Here is a 19,925-nt window from a genome sequence, read left to right on the forward strand (position 1 = left end):
CCGGATCCAGACAGCAAGCCCTGAACCCAGGCAGTGGGGGCCCTGAATCCAGGCAGTGGGGCCCCGAACCCGGGCAGGGGGGCCCAGACCCGGGCAGTGGGGCCCCGAACCCGGGCAGGGAGCCCAGACCCAGACAGCAAGCCCCGAACCCAGGCAGTGGGACCCCAAACACAGGCAGTAGGGCCCAGATCCAGGCAGTAGGACCAAGGTAAGTTTACCTACCTTGGGTTGACCCCGTCCAGGTGAGCTCAGCAGCCCCCTTGGCCAGCCTCCCCAGGGTGGGGATGGTATGTGTGTGTGTGTATGTGTGTCTGACCACCTGCGCTGGGTGCCAGAAAGAGCACCCAAGCCTTCTGTCCTATGCTCCTACTCAGGACCCCCCAGGAGCGCCCCTCCCTTCTGGGGCTGCAGAGAGGGTGCCTGGGGAGGCTTGTGTCTCCTCTGAAGGTGAGGAGTGACAGTGGCATTTCAGGCCTCGTGCGTGTCGCCAAGACTGGCCCCAGGTGACAAGCCTCAGGAGCTGGGGGCCTGTGTGGCCAGGCGGCCCCCTCCCCACCTCCTGTACCCCGGATACAGCACAAACACAACCACGCTGATTTTCAGGCATTTATTCCTATGCAAGTAGAAAAACAAACAGAAACGGAACAGAATTAATGTCAAATCAGAAGGGGTCAGAATGCCTCCTGCCTCCTGCCTTCCTGCTGTTCAGGGAGGTTACATCCTCCTGTCTTGGGGGAGGGGGCTCCCAGAACTTCAGAAGCAGGCTCAGCCCGGGGTGTCCCAACCTCCCCCTCACGGCGCCCGTGGGAGGGGCTGCGGAGTCCCCCCAGGGCAGGGAAAGGAAGGGACCGGGCGCATGGAAGTCCCCTGGGAAAGGGATGGGGGCCCCTGCCCGCAGGAGGTCACAGGCTGGGGGCCACGAGGAGGGCGAGGAGGCCGAGGGCCAGCGCCAAGCCGAGGGCAGTGCTGGGGAGCGGGGTGCGGGCGGGCGCGCGGCTCTGCAGACTCCAGTTGCACAAGTCGTCCTGACAGCACAGGGTGGTGGCCGCCCCGCTGCTCACCTGGCCCGGCAGGCTGTGCATGGGCGTGCACGACTCCACGCAGGCCTTCTCCACCAGGTTCCCCATCAGGGTCTCCACTGGCAACACGTGGGCGCAGTCAGGCTGGGCAGCGGCTTCTGAACCCCACAGCCCATGCAGCCGGCCTCCATGGCACCCCAAGTCCCTGCTCCGGCCACCGCAACCCACTCGTCACCGACATCCTCCCACCAGCCTTCCGGCCATGGTCCCCTGACCCCCGGGGCGCCTGGACAGAGCTGCGCCCCGGCCCCGCGCTCCCGGATCACTCACTCTTGGTGCTGGTCCTGCAGTAGCGCGCGCTGGCCGCACAGTTCTGGGCGTTCTCACAGTTGCTGGAGCTGGAGCAGACGTGACAGCGGAGAGCACGGGCTGGGGGGGGGGGGGGGGACGAGGGACACAGGGAGGCCTGGGGTCACTGTCTGGACACTGCCCTCTGCCATCCCTGCCCTAGACCGACCAGGCCCCTCTGGGGCCTCCGGGCCCTGCGGGGGCTCCTGTCCTGCGCACGACCTCCGCAGGAGCCGGGAGGCGACAGTCCTGGACGGCTGGGACCGTGGGACCACGCGTGCCTGGAGGGGGTGCCCGTGTTGGGTGCGTGCCTGGAGGGGGTGCCCGTGTTGGGTGCGTGCCTGGAGGGGGTGCCCGTGTTGGGTGCGTGCCTGGAGGGGGTGCCCGTGTTGGGTGTGTCCAGAGAGCTGCTGGGAAGGTGGCTGGCGTGGGCTATGCTGGGGACCCCTCCACAGGGGCACCACAGAGCTCCCTCTGAGACCTGCAAAGAGCAGCTCAGAGCCCGCGACTACTGTCCCGCTCCCCACAGCCTGTCCCCAGTGGGCAGCAATGGTCATGAGGACCTGAAGCTAAGTCAGGGCCGGGGGCTTCATCTTGAGCACGCTGAGCTTGCGGGAGGAGGGGTAGCCCTGGGGACAGAAAGTCAGGGGCTGGAGGACCTGGCGGCTGGTCTTTCCCGGGGGGTGGCGGTGGGGGTGGGGGGGGCACCTCAAGACAGTTCCCCGCCTCTCTCCCCCCTCTGAGTGTCGGATCCCGGGTGCTGATTCTGAGATATTTGAAGTCTGATTCCACTAAGCTAAGATGTAGGTTCATTTCGTTTTAAATTCTTCTTTTTTTTTCTTTACATTTAATTTATTTATTTGACAGAGAGAGAGAGATCACAAGTAGGCAGGCAGAGGCAGAGAGAGAAGCAGGCTCCCCGCTGAGCAGGGAGCCTGATGCGGGGCTCAATGCCAGGACCCTGGGATCGTGACCTGAGCCGAAGGCAGACGCTTAACCGACTGAGCCACCCAGGCGCCCCTGGTTTTAAATTCTGAGTCCAGCAGCCCGGGAGTCCAGGACGCTCCCAGCCTGAAGGCCAGTACTGCCAGCCTCCTGTGTGTGTCCCACAGGCCCCAGCTGCCCACCCCGCCCCAGGCCCTCACCCACCTGGCCCGGCAGCCACTGCCAGAGCAACGAGGAGCAGCAGGGCTGTCTTCATCTTGGGGCGTCTCTGGGAGCAGTGGGGCCCCTCCTCTCTGGAGGCTTTATAGCTAGGACAGGTGCTGGTGGGAGGGGTCAAGGTGGGCAGCCAGCCAGGGGGCGGCATTCCGTCTGCCCCACCCTGGCCGGCCCACACCCACCAGCCCAGCGCCCGGCTGCCCCTGCCACGGCCACCTGGAGGGACCTTGGCCGCTGGCTGCCTACCCCCCAGGGCAGGGGTCCGCCCTCCCCCATCTCCGGGCTATGGGCAGAAGCCTCAGCTGCCTCTGCAGCTTACTGCCCGTCTCCCTCTCTCTGGCTCTCTGTCCGTCCCTAGATCACTTTGTGTCGGGCCTTCCACTCCCTCCCTTGCACCCCCCACCCTCAGATAAGGTCAACAGAGTGACAAGCCTAAGCAGGTGCCTTGTGGGTGCCCAGGGCTGTGCCCCCGGGGCTAGCGAGGCAGGAGTAGGCGCTGGCCCTGCCTTCCTGGGCTCGGGGCTCAGGACTGCTAGGTCCACCCATGGAGCCCTGGGAAGAGGACCCGCATGGAAGCAGGGCATCTTGCTGGGGTATCAGGATGTCGGGGTAGTGAGGAAGAGGCCCTCCCGGGAGCGGGCGGGCAGCAGGCCAAGCGCGTGGATGTGCCTGCAGAGAGGCGAGCGCCGGACCAGGCACATCTGGGAGAGCGGCGGGGGCAGGGCTGCTGGGAGAGGGAAGGGTGTGGAGGCAGAGACTCAAGGGAAACTGAGGGCCCCTGTGTCTCCACCAGCCCTGCCTTGGACGCCTCCCCTCCAGGACTCTTTCCACCGTGCTCCAGCCCCCGGCCATCCTGGAGGGGAAGCAGCCTTCATCCTGCTTTGGGACCAGGCCCCTCCATCTCCTGCTCTGGTCCCTGAGGGCAGTGAGCTCTTCCGGACCAGGGGCGGTGAGTGCTGGGTAGAGCCCCCCAACTTCACTGTCTCACAGTGCCCGAGGCAGGGGGAGACTTGGCCCCTAAGCACAGGCACTGCCCTCCCTTCCCCGAAGGTTTCCCTGTCCGCTTGCTGGCCCTGGGACCTTCCTGTGCCCGGCGGACCCCACTGGGTTGTGGGGGGGAGCTCTACAGAGGCCTCCCCCTGACCCTATCCTGGCAGACCACGCTGACTATGACCGTGAGTCGGGCCTGAGCTCTGAGCACAGAGCTCAGAACTGGAGGGGCAGGACCTACTGCAGGGAGGGTGGCCCTGGGCTGGAGGGAGGGCAGGGGGCAGAGCCAGCCTACAGCTCTTGGGAACACTGGGGGCTCAGGCCGGGGAGCTCTGGGAGCCCTTGACCCTTCCTCCTGGCATGGCCTGGACAAGCCAGCTCCTGAGCCGGGCCTCACCTGGGCGAGGTGGGTTGCCTCATGGTGCCAGGGGTCCAGGGACCTGCTGCCTGACACTCTGGGCCGCCCTCCCTAAAGATGTTACTGGACCTGGTGAGACCTGGCCAGAGGTGCAGGGCTGGTGTGGCGTTCCTTCCAGGACCCTGGCGGGGCAGGGAGGGTGCAAGCAGGAGCCCCTGAGGCAGCCCCACATCAGCATCCTGAGCCTGTCCCACGGCTGGTCCCAGGCTCCCTGGGTCTTATTTAGGGTAGCTGGGGTCTCTCTTGACAAGGCAGTTAGTATGGGGGACCTGTGCCCTCACCCAGAGAGAGGAAGTCACTCCAAGCTCTGAGGCCTGGAATTCATCAGGCACAGCCCTTCATGGGCCGGTAGAAGGAGGATGCCCCAGAGGCCTCGGGAACCAGGATGTAGGGCTCGGTGACAGAGTGGTGACTGGCATGGGGTGGGGGGGTAGGAATGACAGGTGGGGAGGGGTGACTCACTGAGGCCAGGGGGCATGGAAGCTACTAGGAAAACGGGTTTGGGGGATTGGATTTCCCATAGGGCCTGGTAGAGCTGAGGGGTCCAGGGGTGTTGGGCAGACCAGGAGTGGAAATCTGGGTGTGAGGCTGCTGGGCAGCAGGCTCCCCTCACTGGGGCTGGAGGGCACCCCTGCACCCCTGGCCCATCCTCATGGGGCACCTGAGGCTTCACTGGCCGCACGCCCTGCAGGCAGGGACAGACACCTACTGAAGCAGAGGTGGCAGCCAGGTTCTGGTTCCATGGGAAAAAAGCCTTGTCTCTGACAGGACTGCCAGTGAGGGCCAGGGCTGCCCACCTAGATGTGAGCTGCCTGTCCCGGGGGCTTCCTAGCAGGACCACCAACAGCAGCATCAGACACAGTTTACTTGTACGAGAAAGTGGGCGATTTCCACGGCAGGAGCTCTCGGAGACCTGGGAGTCATCGGACAGTGTAGTCAGGGAGGGCTTCCTGAAGGTGGTGACCTGATTGCCCTGATCTTGGAGGCAGATTTCAGGGGAGAGAGGAGCTGTCATGGCCCCTTGAGTTGGCCCCTTCCAACATCCTTTTACTGGTGAGGAAGTGAGGTTCTGAGGGGGCCCCGCTGGCGCCAGCCCCTGACACTTTCACATCACGTGGCCTATCCTCCTGCCCCCTCATCGTCTGCAGAAAGCTGCCACTGTCCAGCACGCAAGCCCTCTCACCCAGTCCCTGGACCCAGCCAGGTCCCTGGGCCTGACAGTGCCAGCAGAACGTTGGCAGCAGAAACAAAGTCTAGAGGAGGTCTTGGGGGGCATGGGGTCGGGAGTACGAGCAGCCCACCCCTCAGCCCTCCTGCTTCCTGAACTCAGCGGGCCGGAAGCCAGGTGCCAGGACAAGCCCAGACCTCTGCTGCCTCCTGCTTTCCCTGTTCACAACCCCCCAACCCGCCCCCCCCCGCCCTCCTTCCTACTGCTCCCCAGGGGCTCGGCCTTGGAGTGAGGCAGGGGCTGGAATCAAGGCCTGGGGTCCCACACAGGGGGCGAGTGGCCCAGACAGGGAAGCGCCTGGCTCAGCGCAGACAGTGGCCACTCCAGACCTTCTGAAAATGCAGCCTAGGGGGTTCCCGGGCCTTGCCTTGGGCTGAGGGTGGGCACCAGGATGGGCAAGGCGGGTTCCCTCCCTGGAGGCGCCCCCACACCTTGGGGCCTGCAGACAAGGCTTCTTCAGTTTCCAGGTGCATCATGGGCGAGTGCTGGCTGGCCGCACATAGGGGGGCACCATACCTGCCCGCTCGCTCGCTCATTTAGCAGGACCCGCCATGGACCACACACTCAGGGCATGACAGACAGGAGGGACGGGGCCAGCCCTCGGGACCCCCAGATGAGCTGGGGAGGCGAGGCACACACAAGTGGGGGCCCCATGTGAGTGGGACACTCGGGGAAGCCAAAGAACGGGGCTTCTGAAGGATGGAGCAAGGACGGGCGTCGGGGCCTGGGTCTGGGCCTGGGGGGCCTTGGGCACGGCACACCCCTTCTTCCCCACAGGGCTGAGGTGACTACCCCGTGAGTCAGGCTGTGGAAGGATACAGTGTCATGCTGCCCTGGGGGAGGGCTTGCCTTGTCCCTCCATTCACGGACCTGCACACACTGGCAGGGCCTCCCTCAGATAACACAGAGAGGGCAGGGCCTTGCCCAGGATCACCCAGCCAGCCAGTGGGAACCAGAGCTGGGCCTGCCCTCCTCCCCCAACTCCGTCCCGGCTGGCCTGGGGCTCTTACCCCACGCCCAGGCCTTCCTACTCCTCCCTCCTGTGCAGGAGACTCACCTTCACACACAGGACCACAGGCCTAGACACAGGTCTCTCTCACCTGCTTCCCAGGGCCTGGCACGGCCCCACCTGTCTAGATCATGCCCTGGGACCCTGGCCACCAGTGTGGGGCCTCTCTTTCCTGCTCTACCAGAGTGCAAATCCAGGGAGCAGCCACATGGGCGGCCCTTCCCTGCCTTGGGACCTAGCCTGTTCCCCGGGAATGGCTGGACGGGAGCCCCGGGTTCCTGCAGGCCAGGAGAGACACACCGGTTCCCAGGTCTGGCAGGCAACTCCCCTGAGAGAGGCCCCACAGGATCTCTGCCTGCACCAGCACCTAGCACTAGCACCTAGCACCAGCAGAGGTCTGGCATGTGCCTTGCTCATCAGTTTCTCTGGCCGTGTCCCTTCATGAAGTGCAGGAAGAGGGCCTGCAGAAGGGCGTGGGCACAGAGCCACAGAACCACAGCAACCTTGGGGAACTCGGAGGCCCAAGGGTGCAGGCTCTTAGTAGTGTGGGCTTGCAGAGCATGGAATCCCAGAACTGCGGGACCCAAAGAGCCTGAGAATCTGGGATCCTGTAGGGGGTTTATTCTCTCCATGTGAGGAAAGCTCCCTCTAGGGTTCTAGAAAAGGACAGAGTATTTGTGTTCATGTTCTATCCCGAGGTCCTCCATTCGGCTGTGCCACTGCTGTGCCCCTCCTGTTGTAGCCTGAGCTTGTGGCTCTAAACCCTTGAGCTCCAGGATGGCACTGGGTGTAATTTCCAGGGTAGTGAACACCTACCACCTATGTAATCCACTCATCTAACTGTTAGTTATCCATTCATTCATCCATCCACCAGCCAGCCAGCCAGCCCTGTATCCATGCATCCATCCATGCATCCATCCATGCATCCATCCATGCATCCATCCATGCATCCATCCAACATCCATCCATCCACTCATCCATCCATCATCCATCCATCATCCATCCATCCAACATCCATTCACCTACCCACTCATCTGTCCATCATCCATCCATATATCCATCCATTCATCCATCATCCATCCATACACTTTTCATGTCCTGTAGGAGATAATTACCATGATGTCTCTCTCTCCTGTCCCCTCTTCCCTTTCTCATTTACTTGCCCACCTGCCCCGGACAAGAGAACACAGTAATTCTCAAAGACTGTGGAGTGAAACCCAGTGGGGGCTCCGAGAGCCTTACACCTGCAAGTGGTTGGCAGGCAGCTCTGGGACTTGCGACACCCAAACATGCAGACACGCTCTTTTTACTCAAGATTATATAATCAGTTGGGGGTGGCTTTGGGAGGACATCATTGATCCTAACCCTTCAGAGTTTGTGCCCTGTTGGTTTGTCTGTCCGTCTCTGGCCACTAGTATCTCTTACACAGAGCAGTGTAAATTCCTTTCCTTGACAATCCCTAACCCTCTCATCTGTCCCTTGTCCCTTGGGAACAGTGAATGGCCCCTTATTGGGCCCTGCCACTCTTTAAGCCCCACTAAAACACTGCCAGGACAACCGGATTTTTTAAAAAAGATTTTTTTTGGAAACAGCTGGTGAAGTTCTCGGATGGGGACTACTGTCCTCCCAAGTATGTGTGGGGGAGGGCTTCAATCTCGCAGTGAGCCCCACATTTCAGACGTGGGCGGCTTCTTTCCAACCCTGCATTTTATAGACGAGGTTCCCGGTGCTTGTCAGGGTACAGGGTAATGGGAGCTGACAGGGCTGCGTCTACATCGGCCAGGCGGCCCGGGGACGAACGGTACGTTGTCCTCACATGGCCTAGATGCTGAGGAGATGCAGGTCCCACTCCTCTGGGCCTCAGGCAGCTGCTGAGCTTTGAATCTGGAGCAGCCCAGCTCAGCCACTCCCTGCTCAGCCGGGTGGCCTCAGGGGCCCGGCTTTGGCACCCGGCCCTGGTCCAGGGGTTTGGCCTGCTGTTGTAACCTGCTCTGGGGGTGGGGCCCGGCTCCCCAGGGCAGGGAGTGGGTCATGAGCTGGGCTGGCAGGGAGCTCATTACCTACAAAGCTTAGGGGATCAAGGGGCTTGTGTCATCTCACCCTGGGAATATTATAAGAACAGAGAAGGGCTGCTCCTTGGGGAGCAGGGGATGCTGGGGGGAGGCCCAGGAACTTCCCAGAGCTGAACGCAGGTCCCAGGGGCCAGCCCCGGCTGTGAACCCCAGGGCACACAGAGCCAGGACAAAAGCCACCTCGGTGCTGCCCGCGGCATGTCGGCCAAGCTCATAGCTCCGGCTGCCACCCTGCCTTCCTGCCTGTGCCCTCAGCCACTTCAGGAGCAATCCACGCCCACGCCACCCCACAGTGCTCCTCTCTGAGGCTCCAGCCCAGCTTCCCTGTCCTGCTGCCCACAAACCCTGCTCAGCGGACACGCCTGCAGCCCACTGTCGCGGTTCTCATGGCGGGGGCCTCCCTGCAGACCCTCCAGCCCTTTCTTACCTCTGGGCCTTTGTACCTGAGGTCCTCACGGCCTTCCCAGGGTCAGGATGGCAGCCGTCACCGCCCCCTCTGAGAGGCTGGCAACCCTCCCAGCAGCCCACCTTCCCCCACAGCCCTGGTAACCACCAGGCCGCGCTGGTCTGTGAGGTTTGTGAGCTTGCTGGCTGCGTTCTACTGCACTGGTCCCGGTGCCCGCACGATCCTGGTGCACAACGGGCGCTTTCTGAGTGTCTATTGATTTGATGATGTGGTGCAGCCGTGGGGGCGGGGGGGGGTTGGTGGGCAGCTGAGGCAGAGAGAATTCAGGCTCTGGGGCAGACCACTCTGCCAGCCCAGAACTGAATCCGAAAAGCTCTTGTGCCTCAATGTCCTCTGTAGCAAGGGAAGTGAATGTCCTCATAGGGAACCATCCGCTGGCCCCACCCCAACTTCTGAACGCAGAAGCTCCTGGAGGAGGAGGCCATGGGTCATCGTGTGGCACCCAGTGTGGTTTTCCCTTGCGACTTGTAAGGGTGGGACCTGCCCTGGAGGGAAGGCTGGTCAGACAGGAGTCAAGAGAGGAAATTTCCACTCCCCTTAAGAAAAGAAACCCAAGGTGGTGCCTGGGTCGCTCAGTCGTTAAGCGTCTGCCTTTGGCTCAGGTCATGATCCAGCATCCTGGGATCAAGCCCCGCATCGGGCTCCCTGCTCAGCGGGAAGCCTGCTTCTCCCTCTCCCACTCCTCCTGCTTGTGTTCCCTCTCTCGCCGTCTCTCTCTCTGTCAAATAAATAAACAAAATCTTTAAAAAGAAAAGAAACCCAACCTTCCAAGGCTGGGTGGGGTGGCCCAACCCTGAATCCCAGCTTTGTTCCTGAGATGGCCACTTCACGTGGGCTCCATGCCAACCTCCCCCTGGAGCCCGGCAGGCCTGGCCATAAAGGGAAATTGCATCTGAGGCTTGGAGGAGCCCCAAGGGAAAGCTGACATCCTTGTTTCCGGGCTAGGCCCCCTCCGCCACCTGCTCTTCCAGGGTCTTCCAGGGCGCAGACCGGGCCACAGCAAATCTGCAAGCGGCCAGGCATCCTCCCGCTGGCCTGCCTCCCCACACGCCTGCAGAGCACCGCGCTCCCCCAGGAATGGCCGCCACAGGACTGTCCTGGGCACGGGGCACCCACAGCAGGCCAGGCTCATAGGCACCGGGGGGCAGGGGCCCTGCAAGGACAGAGAGGTGGCTGCTGGGAACGGGAAGGGCCTGTGTCCCTCCAGGGGTAGGAGGGCAAGGCTGGGCTGGGGGAGGCTGGGCATGTTAGCTGCACATCTGCTGCTTGGTTCCCAGAACTGCAGCCCACGCCCAACTAGGGAAGCGCCCGCCATCACCAGGCCCCGTGGCCTTGGGCACTTGAGCTGTGGGACCCCAGCTCTGCCAGACAGGCCCTCTGGGAGGGATGTGAGGGTCAGTGACGTGGGGGAAGGGAAATGACTCGGGGCCTGCGTGGGGAGGAGGTAGGTGGGCCAGGGCAGAGCCCCACAGGCTAGGAACAGGGAGATCCTGCCGGAGCAGAGGCAAGGGGGACCCATGCGGGGGGGGGGGGGGTGTTGTGAGGAGAGGCCCTGCGTAGAGGTGAGGGAGGAGAGCTGGAGCCTCTAGAGGGCCTGGCCAGCCAAGAAGAGCCCTGGGTACCCGGCAGGGCCCTGACTGGGGGTTCAGGATGGTGAGGGTTGTGGTGCACACTGCAGGGCTGGCCACAGATGCTGGGGGACCCCATGTGAGCCCTTAGGTCAAGGAGGTGGGAATGGATGCTGGCTTCTTGGATTCTGAGGGGGGTGTGCGTTTTCCTCTCTGAGTTCATGCCTGGAGAGTGCTCCTACCCTCCATGAAGTGCCCCCTGGCTGCATCTGAAGTACACCCTCCCCACCGCCCAGATTCAAGGTCTCAGAGAATGGGGACCGGACAGGATGTGCAACTTTATTCTCCTCTCACGAGCTCCTGGGGGGTGGGCTTGCGGCTCTGCGCTCTGCCAGAGGCAGTGAGAACAGATGCGCGCGGCTTCCGCCCCCACAGCCGGCAGCCAGGGGACCGGGCAGCCAGGGGACCGGGAACAAGACTGTCTTCACCCGGCAGGGACTGGGGGTGGGGATGTGGCGGCCCCTGAAAGCCCTCACCCCATCTCGGACTTCGGGCACTGGGCGGAGCCCCTGAACCACGGCGCTGGGCAGGGCCTGGCAGCTCTGTTAGGGCGCCCGGCTCCCAGGAGGCCCCCGGGGGGGGGGTTCGGTGGGTTCAGGAGGGGTGAGCGTGCCCACTGAGGTGTGAGTAAGCAGTGGAAGGAGTGGGATGCACGTGGGAGCACAGGGGTGACTGGTGCGGGGGCGGGGGACGCCCAGACCTCTGACCCCCTCACGTGTGCACACGAGGCCGGTCGGGGAGGAACTCCCAGTGGAAGCCCCTGAAATGGGGTGGAGGGCGCCGGGGAGGATGGAGGTGCCCTTCCCACAGCCGGGGCGCCAGGACCCCAGGAGAGGGCTGAGGGTCCGTCGGAGGTGGGTTCCCTGAGGCGGGGGGAGAGGGGCCTTCGCGGGGGGAGGAGCCCGACGAGGGGGCTGGGCGTGACCTGGGGGAAGCCGGGCGGAGCGCGGGGAGAGACACGGGCTGTCGGTGCCTGGCGCGCAGGCGTGCGGGGAGCGGCGCGGGCTGCCAAGGACTGAGAGGCGCCGGGCGAGAGCCAGGGTCAGCGCGGGCACGGCGGGCTCACCAGGCCGCCCGGAGCAGCGGCAACAGCAGGCTGGCCGAGGCGCTGAGCCACAGCGCCCCGTGGCTCCCCGCCAGGCCCGCGGCCGCACTGCGGTTACACTGGCTGCCCTGGCAGCAGGAGACAGACAGGGTGCGGCCGTCCGAGGACATGGTGCTGTTGGGGCACACCGGGGCGCAGGACTTCATGACCAGGATGCCACCAGGGTTTGCTGTGGAGAGAGGGGCGAGGGCCCATGGCTGGCGTGCTCCGGATGCCCCCCACGCGGCCGGCCCGCCACCCCGGGGCCACCAGCACCGCCGGCCCACCAGCTTCCAGGGTTCCCGGGTCGCGAACGAGAGTGCCCGAAGAGCCTGCTGTGGTTGGGGGCTCCTTCCGTGGCACCCGTGGGTCTGGGGAGTCCTGTCTCCCCCTGAGGCCAGGCCCCTCTGGGACACCTGTGGCAGGGAGTGGCTCAGTGACCCCACCCCCCACCCCCACCCCTTCCCTCTGACAGGTGCCTGGGCTCACTCCCAAGCTCTGAGTCTCAGGGTCTAGAGGAGGTGTCAGGCCCTGCCCGCACGCCTGCCCCCTTCCTGGGCCGGGAGGCAGGACGCCTCCACCTGTGTGACCCACTGGCTTGGCTTCTGTGTCTGCGCTTGGGGACAGCTGAGCACAGGGTTCCTGAAGCGCCCGGCAGGCGCTCAAGCCAGCGGTGCCTGCGAGGCGAACGTGAGGTCCTTCCCTCCCCCTGGCACTCAGAGCGCGCTCGCTGCTGCAGCCCTACCAGAAGGGGGCTTAACGGCCGGCGCAGACCCCAGGCTGCGCGGCTGACATCTCTGGCTCAGCTTCCTCATCCAGAAGATGGATGACCAGAGAAGCCGCCCCCGAGACTGTTTGGGGATCAACTAAGTTAATTCACGCGCAGCACTGGAGCTGGGTGGAATAAACGCTAGTTTTAGCGAAGGTTGTCAGCAGCAGTGCGTACGGCCGCCGGGCAAAGAGCAGCCAGTGCTCGGAAGGACAGAGCCCTTAGCGGCCTTGGCAGAGCAGAGGGCTGGACAGGCTGCGGCAACACTAGGAGGGTGTCGGGGGGGCCCAGCCGAGGGCCTCAGGGTGGGTGGCAGGCCCCAGCCCCTCAAGAAGCCACCCCCGTGCACATTCCGCCTCCCGAGCCTGGGCCCTCAATTGGACACCATGCAGCCCAGGAGCAAATTCTTCAGTTAAGCATGATGGTTGGTCAGGCCCATGCTCAGTTCCTGCGGGAAAGAACATGTATTTGTGGATAGAATGGACTGGGGGCAGGTGCCACCCTGAGGCTCCAGGGCCTGGTGGCATTTACGCAACATGGCCACCTCCTCCCCAGCTGGGCTCTGAGCCTCAGGCTCTTCCCTTGAGAAACGGGGTAGGTACTAGGCCAGTCTAGGTAGGGCTGAATCAGAAGGCAACTAGTGCATGGTGCCGCGGCAGCCCCTGACATTTATCTTTGTCACAGGCAAGACCCATTTGGCTCTTTGCTGTGAGGACAGCCGTATGCCCCCCCCTCGGGGTTGCCAGCAGGGAGCCAGGACATGCTGCCACCCCCACAACCCGCTGGGAGAGCCTCGGTGATGCAGGGAGCATGTGGGAATGACCATGCTACCACCTGCCCACGCCTGGACTCTCCAGCCAGGGGTCGCCTCAGGTGCTGTTCCAGGATGCCCCCTGCGTCCCCCTGCCCACACGGGAGGGCCTCTGCTCACCGCTCCCTCTAGGGAGCACCCCGTCCCCCTTGTCATCCGGGGCACCCCATTACTGCCCTGTGGTCAACACATCTGCCGCCCCTGGAGGATCCGCTCAGGGAGCGCTGCCTGGCCCGACACACGGATGGACAGACAGATGCAGCAGATGGTCCGTAAGGAGCAATCAAGAGGGGGGATGACGGTGGGGATGGCATGCCCACTGGTCTAAAGGAAGCTCCCAGCCTGGGGACGGAACTGTGGGCCCTCAGGGCGTGTGGTCCTGTCCAGGGTCTAAGAACTGATGCTTCATGGGCAAAGGGAACCCATGGGGGCTCTTGGAATGCTGGGGGCCACTGGGGAGAAGCCCCCTCAGCCCCTCTGCAGACACCCCCTCACGTCAAGGTCTGTGGTTTTAGGACCCCTCCCCCATGGACACTGCGCAAGGCTGGCCCGGCCAGCAGTGCACGGGCAGGTGCTCAAGCTGGCGGCCAGGTGACCCAAGGAGAGCACCGTCTGGCTGAGGCCCCCACACCAGGCCTTGGCCAAGGGGGTGAGTGTCCCCTAGCCCCGGAGGAAGCGACACGGTCCTCGGGCAGAGTCCCCCTCCGCCCAACAAGGGAGGGTCCTGCAGACATTGTAGGGGTTTGTGCAGCTTCCTCACAGGGGCCCTGGGCCGAGCAGGGGGCAAGTCCTACTGTGGCCCCGGGCCAGACACCACGTCTCCTGGTAATAAGGGGGCTGTGTGCCATGCGGGAAAGCCTTTGTAATCATGCAGGTTTATAGGGAGCAGGGGCCCCGATGAGGCTACCCAGCTGCCTTGCCTGTGGCAGAGCCCCTGCTTCATCCAGGGGGTCTCTGGGGGTGCTGCTGGGACCCCCCCCACAGGACACCCATGGTGACTGTAACCTGCAGGAGGAGGGGGCTCCTCGTTCCCTCCCAGGAGCCCAGGGCCTCCTGCACCGCACACCGCCATCTATGGGGGACCCGGGTCACGTCACACCTCCTCCTCCCTCGGGGGGGGGGGCTTCACAGCAGCTTGCAGCCCCCACACACACTTCAAGCCCCCACCCTGTCACTGCTGTCCCTCTAGGCCAGCTTCCCCACTGCCCTGTCCAGCCCCCTGCCACTCCTCGGGGTCACCGCAGTCACTGCACCCTTTGCCTCCCTGCCGTGTGACCTTCTGTGGCCTGCACCCCGACCCTGCCAGTCATGTCACCATCGCGCACTACGCAGGCCCTCCTGCCCCGGCTCAGCCCTTGACGGCTCAGGGAAGGAGCAAACCCACAGAGGGGATCCTGGGAAGTTGGGGGAAGGAGAGAGCCTGTCCCACGGGGTCAGAGGAGGCTGGCAGCCAGGGGAATCTGGAGGAGGCGGGTTACAGGTGTGGCAGGGGGACAGACCTCGGGGACGGAGGCCAGTGGCTGTGTCCACCAGGTCTTCCAGGGCCCAACCTCCCTCCATGCCTAGTCTTGCCAAATCCCTGCCGGGTCTGCTCCCTCCCTCCTGCATCCCCTGACTCAGGCTGCAAGGCGCGGGGTACTCACTGGCCTGCGTGATCACACAGTACTTGTCAGTTGGGGCACACTCCACCAGAGACTCGCAGTCCTTGTGGCCGCAGCACACGTGGCAGTGCAGGGCCGGGGCTGGGGGGAAGGAAGCACAGGCCCCTGTCAGTCTGGGCCGGGGGGGCGGTGGTGGGGGACCCCGGGACCTGGGCCCTGCTGCCCACCACAGGGTCACTGCCCAGCTGGCCCTCTCTGCGCCTCATCTTCCTCCCAGCCTCCCTGCAGAGGTGCTCCCGGGCCCCGGACGCGGTGGTGCAGGGACGTGCCCCCACGCCGGCCTGGCGCCGTGTGTGTGAGTGCCTGCCTGCCAGTGGGAATGGGGGTGCGGGTTGTGGCCCGGGTGTCTGCAGGCTGCCCTGGGACGGAGGAGGCGGGCACGGGCAGCAGGGCGCAGTGCGAGCAGAGCTAACTTCAGGGGGCTCTGGGCTCTGCTTCTCTGTCCCCCCACCCCCCCGCGAGTGACAGAGTCCTCCCTCTGTGGCGAGACTGAGCTCGGCCTTGCCGGGGGGTGACATGCCGAAAGCACCAAGCCCTTGGCTCCTGCCCTGCCCTCCAGCACTGGGCTCCCAGCCGGGGCCTCCGAGGGGTTGGTTCACAGCAGACACTAAGGGCTGTTTAGTTAACAGGAGGCACCGGCCCTGCCCCTCGCTGCCCAGGACCTGCCAGCGACCCCCACCCTGGACTGATCGAAAGGGAGTCTATAGCAAAAGTCCCGGGTCCTAGCCAGACCCCACGTGCGGTGTGACTGTCCTCAGGTCCCAACAACGAGGAGACCCTGCAGGACCCCGGGGGTGGCCTGGAGGTACAGCATGTAACCCTGAGTGGGATGGAGTGGAAGGTACAATTAGACACTCTGTGGGACACCTGGCCCAGAGAGAACTGCGTCTCCGTGCAGGGCGGGGTCCATCTGGGAAGGCTTTCTGGAGTGGGTGCCCCTGGAGCCGTGACGGGGCAGTCGGGCAGGTGCCAAAGCCAGGAGCACCTTGCCCAGGATGGAGGGGCCTGTGCTGCCAGAAAGGGCACCTCTGCGCCAGGTCTGGGGGGGCCTGTGCTGTGCTCCGGGCAAGGCAACGCCCACTCTGACATCAAAGCTGACAAGGGGGTGACAGCATCTTCCACACATGGGTCAGCTGCCACCCAAGCCTTCCCCTGTGTGGAAAGTGAGGGTGCTTGTGGCTGAACCACGGGCAGTCAAGGCAGGCCCAGACCCCAGGCTCAGAGGCTATCTTCCCAGGTTAGGGTTCTGGAACCCCAAGGAGAATAGGGTGTCTGGGGTGACCCCTGGCCGTTCCCATGGCTCTCTCTGCAACTGAGTCCTGGGAGCTGGTGGGGGCAGGTCTTAGGCTCCCCTGAACAAGAACCTTATAATGTCTCTGCTTCCCCCTGAGGGGCTGGGAAGGCCGTGTGAGCTGGGGGGCTCTGAGCGGAGCCTCAGTGGAGCTGAGGCTGCTGCTCCCCACCTCTGCGCCAGGCTCTTTTCTGATAAGCGCCTTGTCCTCTGCCCTGCCCCCAGAGCCAGCCTCACACCCTTGCCCAAGCGTCCCCTCCCTCGGTTTCCAGCCTCCCCAGGCTCGGTCTGATCCCCAAGGGGCCTCCCTCTCCGCCTTCCCCCGAGGCCGGAGGCCCCACATCACCCACGTCCACCCAGGGGACGCTGAAGGGCTATTATCCCTGGATGGTAATTACTCCGCTGATAATCACAGGCTGTATCACCCCCTCCCCAGGCCCCATTTCCGGTGGCCCCAAAAGCAGCAGGTGCTCTTGTTCAAGGTCACACAGCCAGGTCAACAGGTGGAGGCAGAGCTGGGGCTGGGAGGGAGTGACCCACTCATTTTCCGGGTTTCAGCACAAGGGCTCTGCCTTCCAAGGATGCCCTTCGTCCAGGAGCACGGGATAGCCGTCACCTGGCTGGGAGCCGGCCCCACTGCCAGCCCAGAGCTCTGGAGACTCAGGGCCCCCACCGGGGTCTGTCATCCCGCAAGAGGCAGATAGACCAGAGACTGTGCCCAAGGGGACACAGAGGTCCGCAGGTCTGGCCGGTCAAGAAGTAGCCACAAGAACTCCCCCTTCACTCCCTGCAGCCCCCAGCAGGCTCCTCCGATGGAAGCCAGTCCCGCCCAGCACCTGCGTGGCCCCGTCCCTCCCACCCAGGTCAGTGGCCCTTACCCAGGTCAGCGCACAGAGTAGCCAGAAGCAGAGACAACAAGAGCAGCCTCATCATGGGGCAGCCGCCAGCTGGGACTGGGGAGCCGCCAACACCAGGTGCCTTTATATGGCTGGATTCCTGGCAGGGGTCAGACCTAGTAATTTAGCTGGAGCTGAGCTCCGGGTGGCAGGGCTGGCCTGACTCATGCTGCCTGAACTTCCCTCTGCCCCACCCCCAGGGCTCCGGGGGCTCTCAGAAGGTCGCCTGTGTCCTCTCCCTGCCTGTCTCTCTGTCCTGAACCATGGGCCTCCTGGTCCCCACAGGTATCATGAGGCCCCAGGTCAGGCTGGGGAGAAGGAAGAGGCATGATGGTCTATGGGTGATAGCCCACTCTAGGGGCCTAGGGGACACAGCCCTGCTGGGAGTCTTCGGAGTAAGCACCGCCATTTCTCCTAAGCCTCTCCCTTGGGCCAGGGCAATCAGGGAGTCACCAAGCCCTTTTTGATGGGGACACTGAGGCACTGTAGGCTAAAAGCTGGCTTTTGACCAGTCTGTCTCAATTTTTTTTTTTTTTTTTTTTTAACGTATGTCAATTTTATCTCTGTATGAGAAGAACAGGATAAAGAAAGATCCCCCAGCTTGCCCTTCAGCCTGGAACCCCGAAACACTCACCACACAGGCAGTGTGGACCTTAATTAACAGGTGTAGAACCCAGGAGACCCCAATGCTGTCATTGTGGAAAGGATCAAGATTCAGCACCCAGAGGTCCCTACCCAGCCTCCATGCTGTGTTTGTGTGTCTCCAGAAATAAGCAACTTCGATCTGCATAATTAAGTCCACAGGCAAGTTTGAATACTCAGAAAAAGTAGCAGCAAAGACAAAGTTAGCCAGAATTCGCTAGAAAAGCTAAAGGAAGATTAAAAAAAAAAAAAACTTCCAGTTCAAGTCAGAATTAAGGTGGGGGCCTTTAAGTCCCACCAGCTCTGCAGAGCTGTGGATGTTTTGTTGTTGTTCTTTGAAAACATGACATCTATAATAAGCACGTTCCCTTGAGAAAAATACCGTGTTCACTAAATTTCTGTCGTCATTCCCAAGTTACTTTAAATGTTATACACTGTTCAAGGGCAGAGTATACACTGGTTAAGATGTGTTCATAACTGATGCATCTCCAGAAAGTTCTTCATGAAGGCCGCCAGCTTCTGAACATCCTCAATCGTGACGGCATTATACAGAGAGGCCCGGATGCCTCCCACAGACCTATGCCCTTTCAAGGAGATCATATTGAGTTCAAGAGCTTTATCAAGAAACCTTTTTTCTAAAGCATCGTCTCCTTTGGCATTGCCAATGCGGAATGGAATATTCATCTTGCTTCTATTCTTGGGCTCCACTGGACATACGTAGAATCCTTGAGAATTATCGATAACGTCATAAATCATCTGCGATTTGATGGTGCTGAGCTTCTCCATGGTTGCTGCACCGCCATTGTTCTTAATCCACTCCAGGACCAAGCCCATGACATAGATGCTGAAGCATGGAGGCGTGTTGTACAAGGAGCTGTTTCCAGCCTGTACTTTGTATTCCAGGATCGAGGGGCACTCTTGGAGTGCGAACCCCAGCAGGTCATCGCGGATGATCACTACCGTGACCCCAGCAGAGCCCACGTTCTTCTGCGCACCAGCAAAAATCACACCAAACTTGGAAACATCCACCGGCTTGGATAGGAAGTTTGAGGACATGTCGCAAACCAGCACGGCTCCCTTGACATCAGGGATGAAGTCAAACTCCACTCCATGCACGGTCTCGTTGGCGCAATAATACACATAGGAAGCGTCCGGGCTGAGGTTCCAGGTGCTTGGATCTGGAATTTTCGTGTAACTCCCAAGTTTGGGGTGGACGATATTCACAGTCCCAAACTTCTTGGCTTCTTCTGCAGCCTTAGCTGACCAAGATCCTGTCACCACATAGTCGGCACACCTTCCTGCTTTCCAGCCAATCAGGTTTAAGGGGACAGCACTGAACTGGCCCGACCCACCTCCTTGCACAAAAATCACCTTGTAGTTGTCTGGAACAGCTAACAATTCCCGCACAAGATTCTCTGTGTTGTTAATAATCTTGGCAAAATCTGATGACCTGTGGCTCATTTCAAGAACACTAATCCCAATTCCTTTGTAGTCTAATAGTTCTTTCTGTATCTCTAACAATACCGAGCGCGGCAACTTGGCAGGCCCGGGCCCGAAGTTGACCACCTGCCTCGGGGCGCTCATGGTGCAGCAGCCTGTCTCAATTTTTGTGTGCACACAGATCACATGGGACTCTGGTAAAGTGCTGGTTGTGGGCTGGAGGCCCAGGCAGGACCTGAGACCGTGCATTCCTAGTAAGCTCCTGGGCGTGCTGGTGCTGCTCGTCTGCAGGGCCAACCAAGCAAGGCCAGAGGTGCAGCCCAGCATCTCAGGTGGCACCAAATCACTGCCCACTGGCCTGCAGGCCAGGCTTGGGGGACCACAGATGACCAGGGCGCCTTGGGAGGAGGCAGGGAATAGCCTGCTCACAGTAGACTGACCCCAGCTGCTGTTTTGGGGTCTGGCTAGAGTCCCAGCAGCTGAGGGTGGGAGCTCACACCTCCTGGTGTCTCTACTCCACCCCTTCCCAAGGCCACCAGCCTCTCTCTTCTGGCGGCTGGAGTCCCCTCCCCAGTGACCATAGCCACCCTTCTAGACCCCACTCTGTGTCCCCATTAGCTGAGGACCCCGCGGTGTGCACCATCCATGTAACCCACCTCCCCTGGCCTCCCCGTGTCCTCCCAGCCTTCCTGCCCTCCCCTCAGCCTCCAGAATGAACCCACACCCCTCCATGCCCTCGCCCAGGCCCGGCCTGATATCCGAGCACCTCCTTCCCTCCTTTTTCTGCAGCGGAATCATCTTGTTCTAGAACATTTAGACCCAGTATTCTGCCTGTGCCCACTTGGAGTCTGTGTCAGGCTGGGCTGGGCCAAGCTGCTGGTGTCCATCCCTAGACACAAGGGCGCAAAGGATGGTGGGGGGGGGGGGGCGGGTGGGAGGTGGAGCAGATGCTCAGGCTGGGAGCCACGTGCTTGAACGTGGGGCCCTTGCGA

At 62.3% G+C, this 19,925-nt stretch overlaps 2 protein-coding genes across 2 annotated transcripts; both read right to left on the reverse strand.

Annotated features, from left to right (window-relative positions):
• Positions 1-606: 606 nt before the first annotated feature.
• Positions 607-9,028, reverse strand: LY6D (lymphocyte antigen 6 family member D). Its single transcript, XM_027573514.1, has 4 exons — positions 8,673-9,028; positions 2,517-2,632; positions 1,350-1,448; positions 607-1,138 (listed from the first exon to the last, which is right to left on the reverse strand). Exons 2-4 carry the CDS (start codon positions 2,566-2,568, stop codon positions 903-905), a joined length of 387 nt encoding a protein of 128 aa, XP_027429315.1. The 5' UTR covers positions 2,569-2,632; positions 8,673-9,028; the 3' UTR covers positions 607-902.
• An 8,499-nt stretch (positions 9,029-17,527) lies between these two features.
• LOC113911113 (phosphoserine aminotransferase) lies at positions 17,528-19,082 on the reverse strand. Its single transcript, XM_027573272.2, has one exon. The coding sequence runs from the start codon at positions 19,075-19,077 to the stop codon at positions 17,965-17,967; it is 1,113 nt and encodes a 370-aa protein (XP_027429073.1). The 5' UTR covers positions 19,078-19,082; the 3' UTR covers positions 17,528-17,964.
• Positions 19,083-19,925: the final 843 nt, after the last annotated feature.

Source organism: Zalophus californianus, chromosome 4, assembly GCF_009762305.2.
Source record: "Zalophus californianus isolate mZalCal1 chromosome 4, mZalCal1.pri.v2, whole genome shotgun sequence".
In the NCBI taxonomy this organism is placed as follows: Eukaryota; Metazoa; Chordata; class Mammalia; order Carnivora; family Otariidae; genus Zalophus; species Zalophus californianus.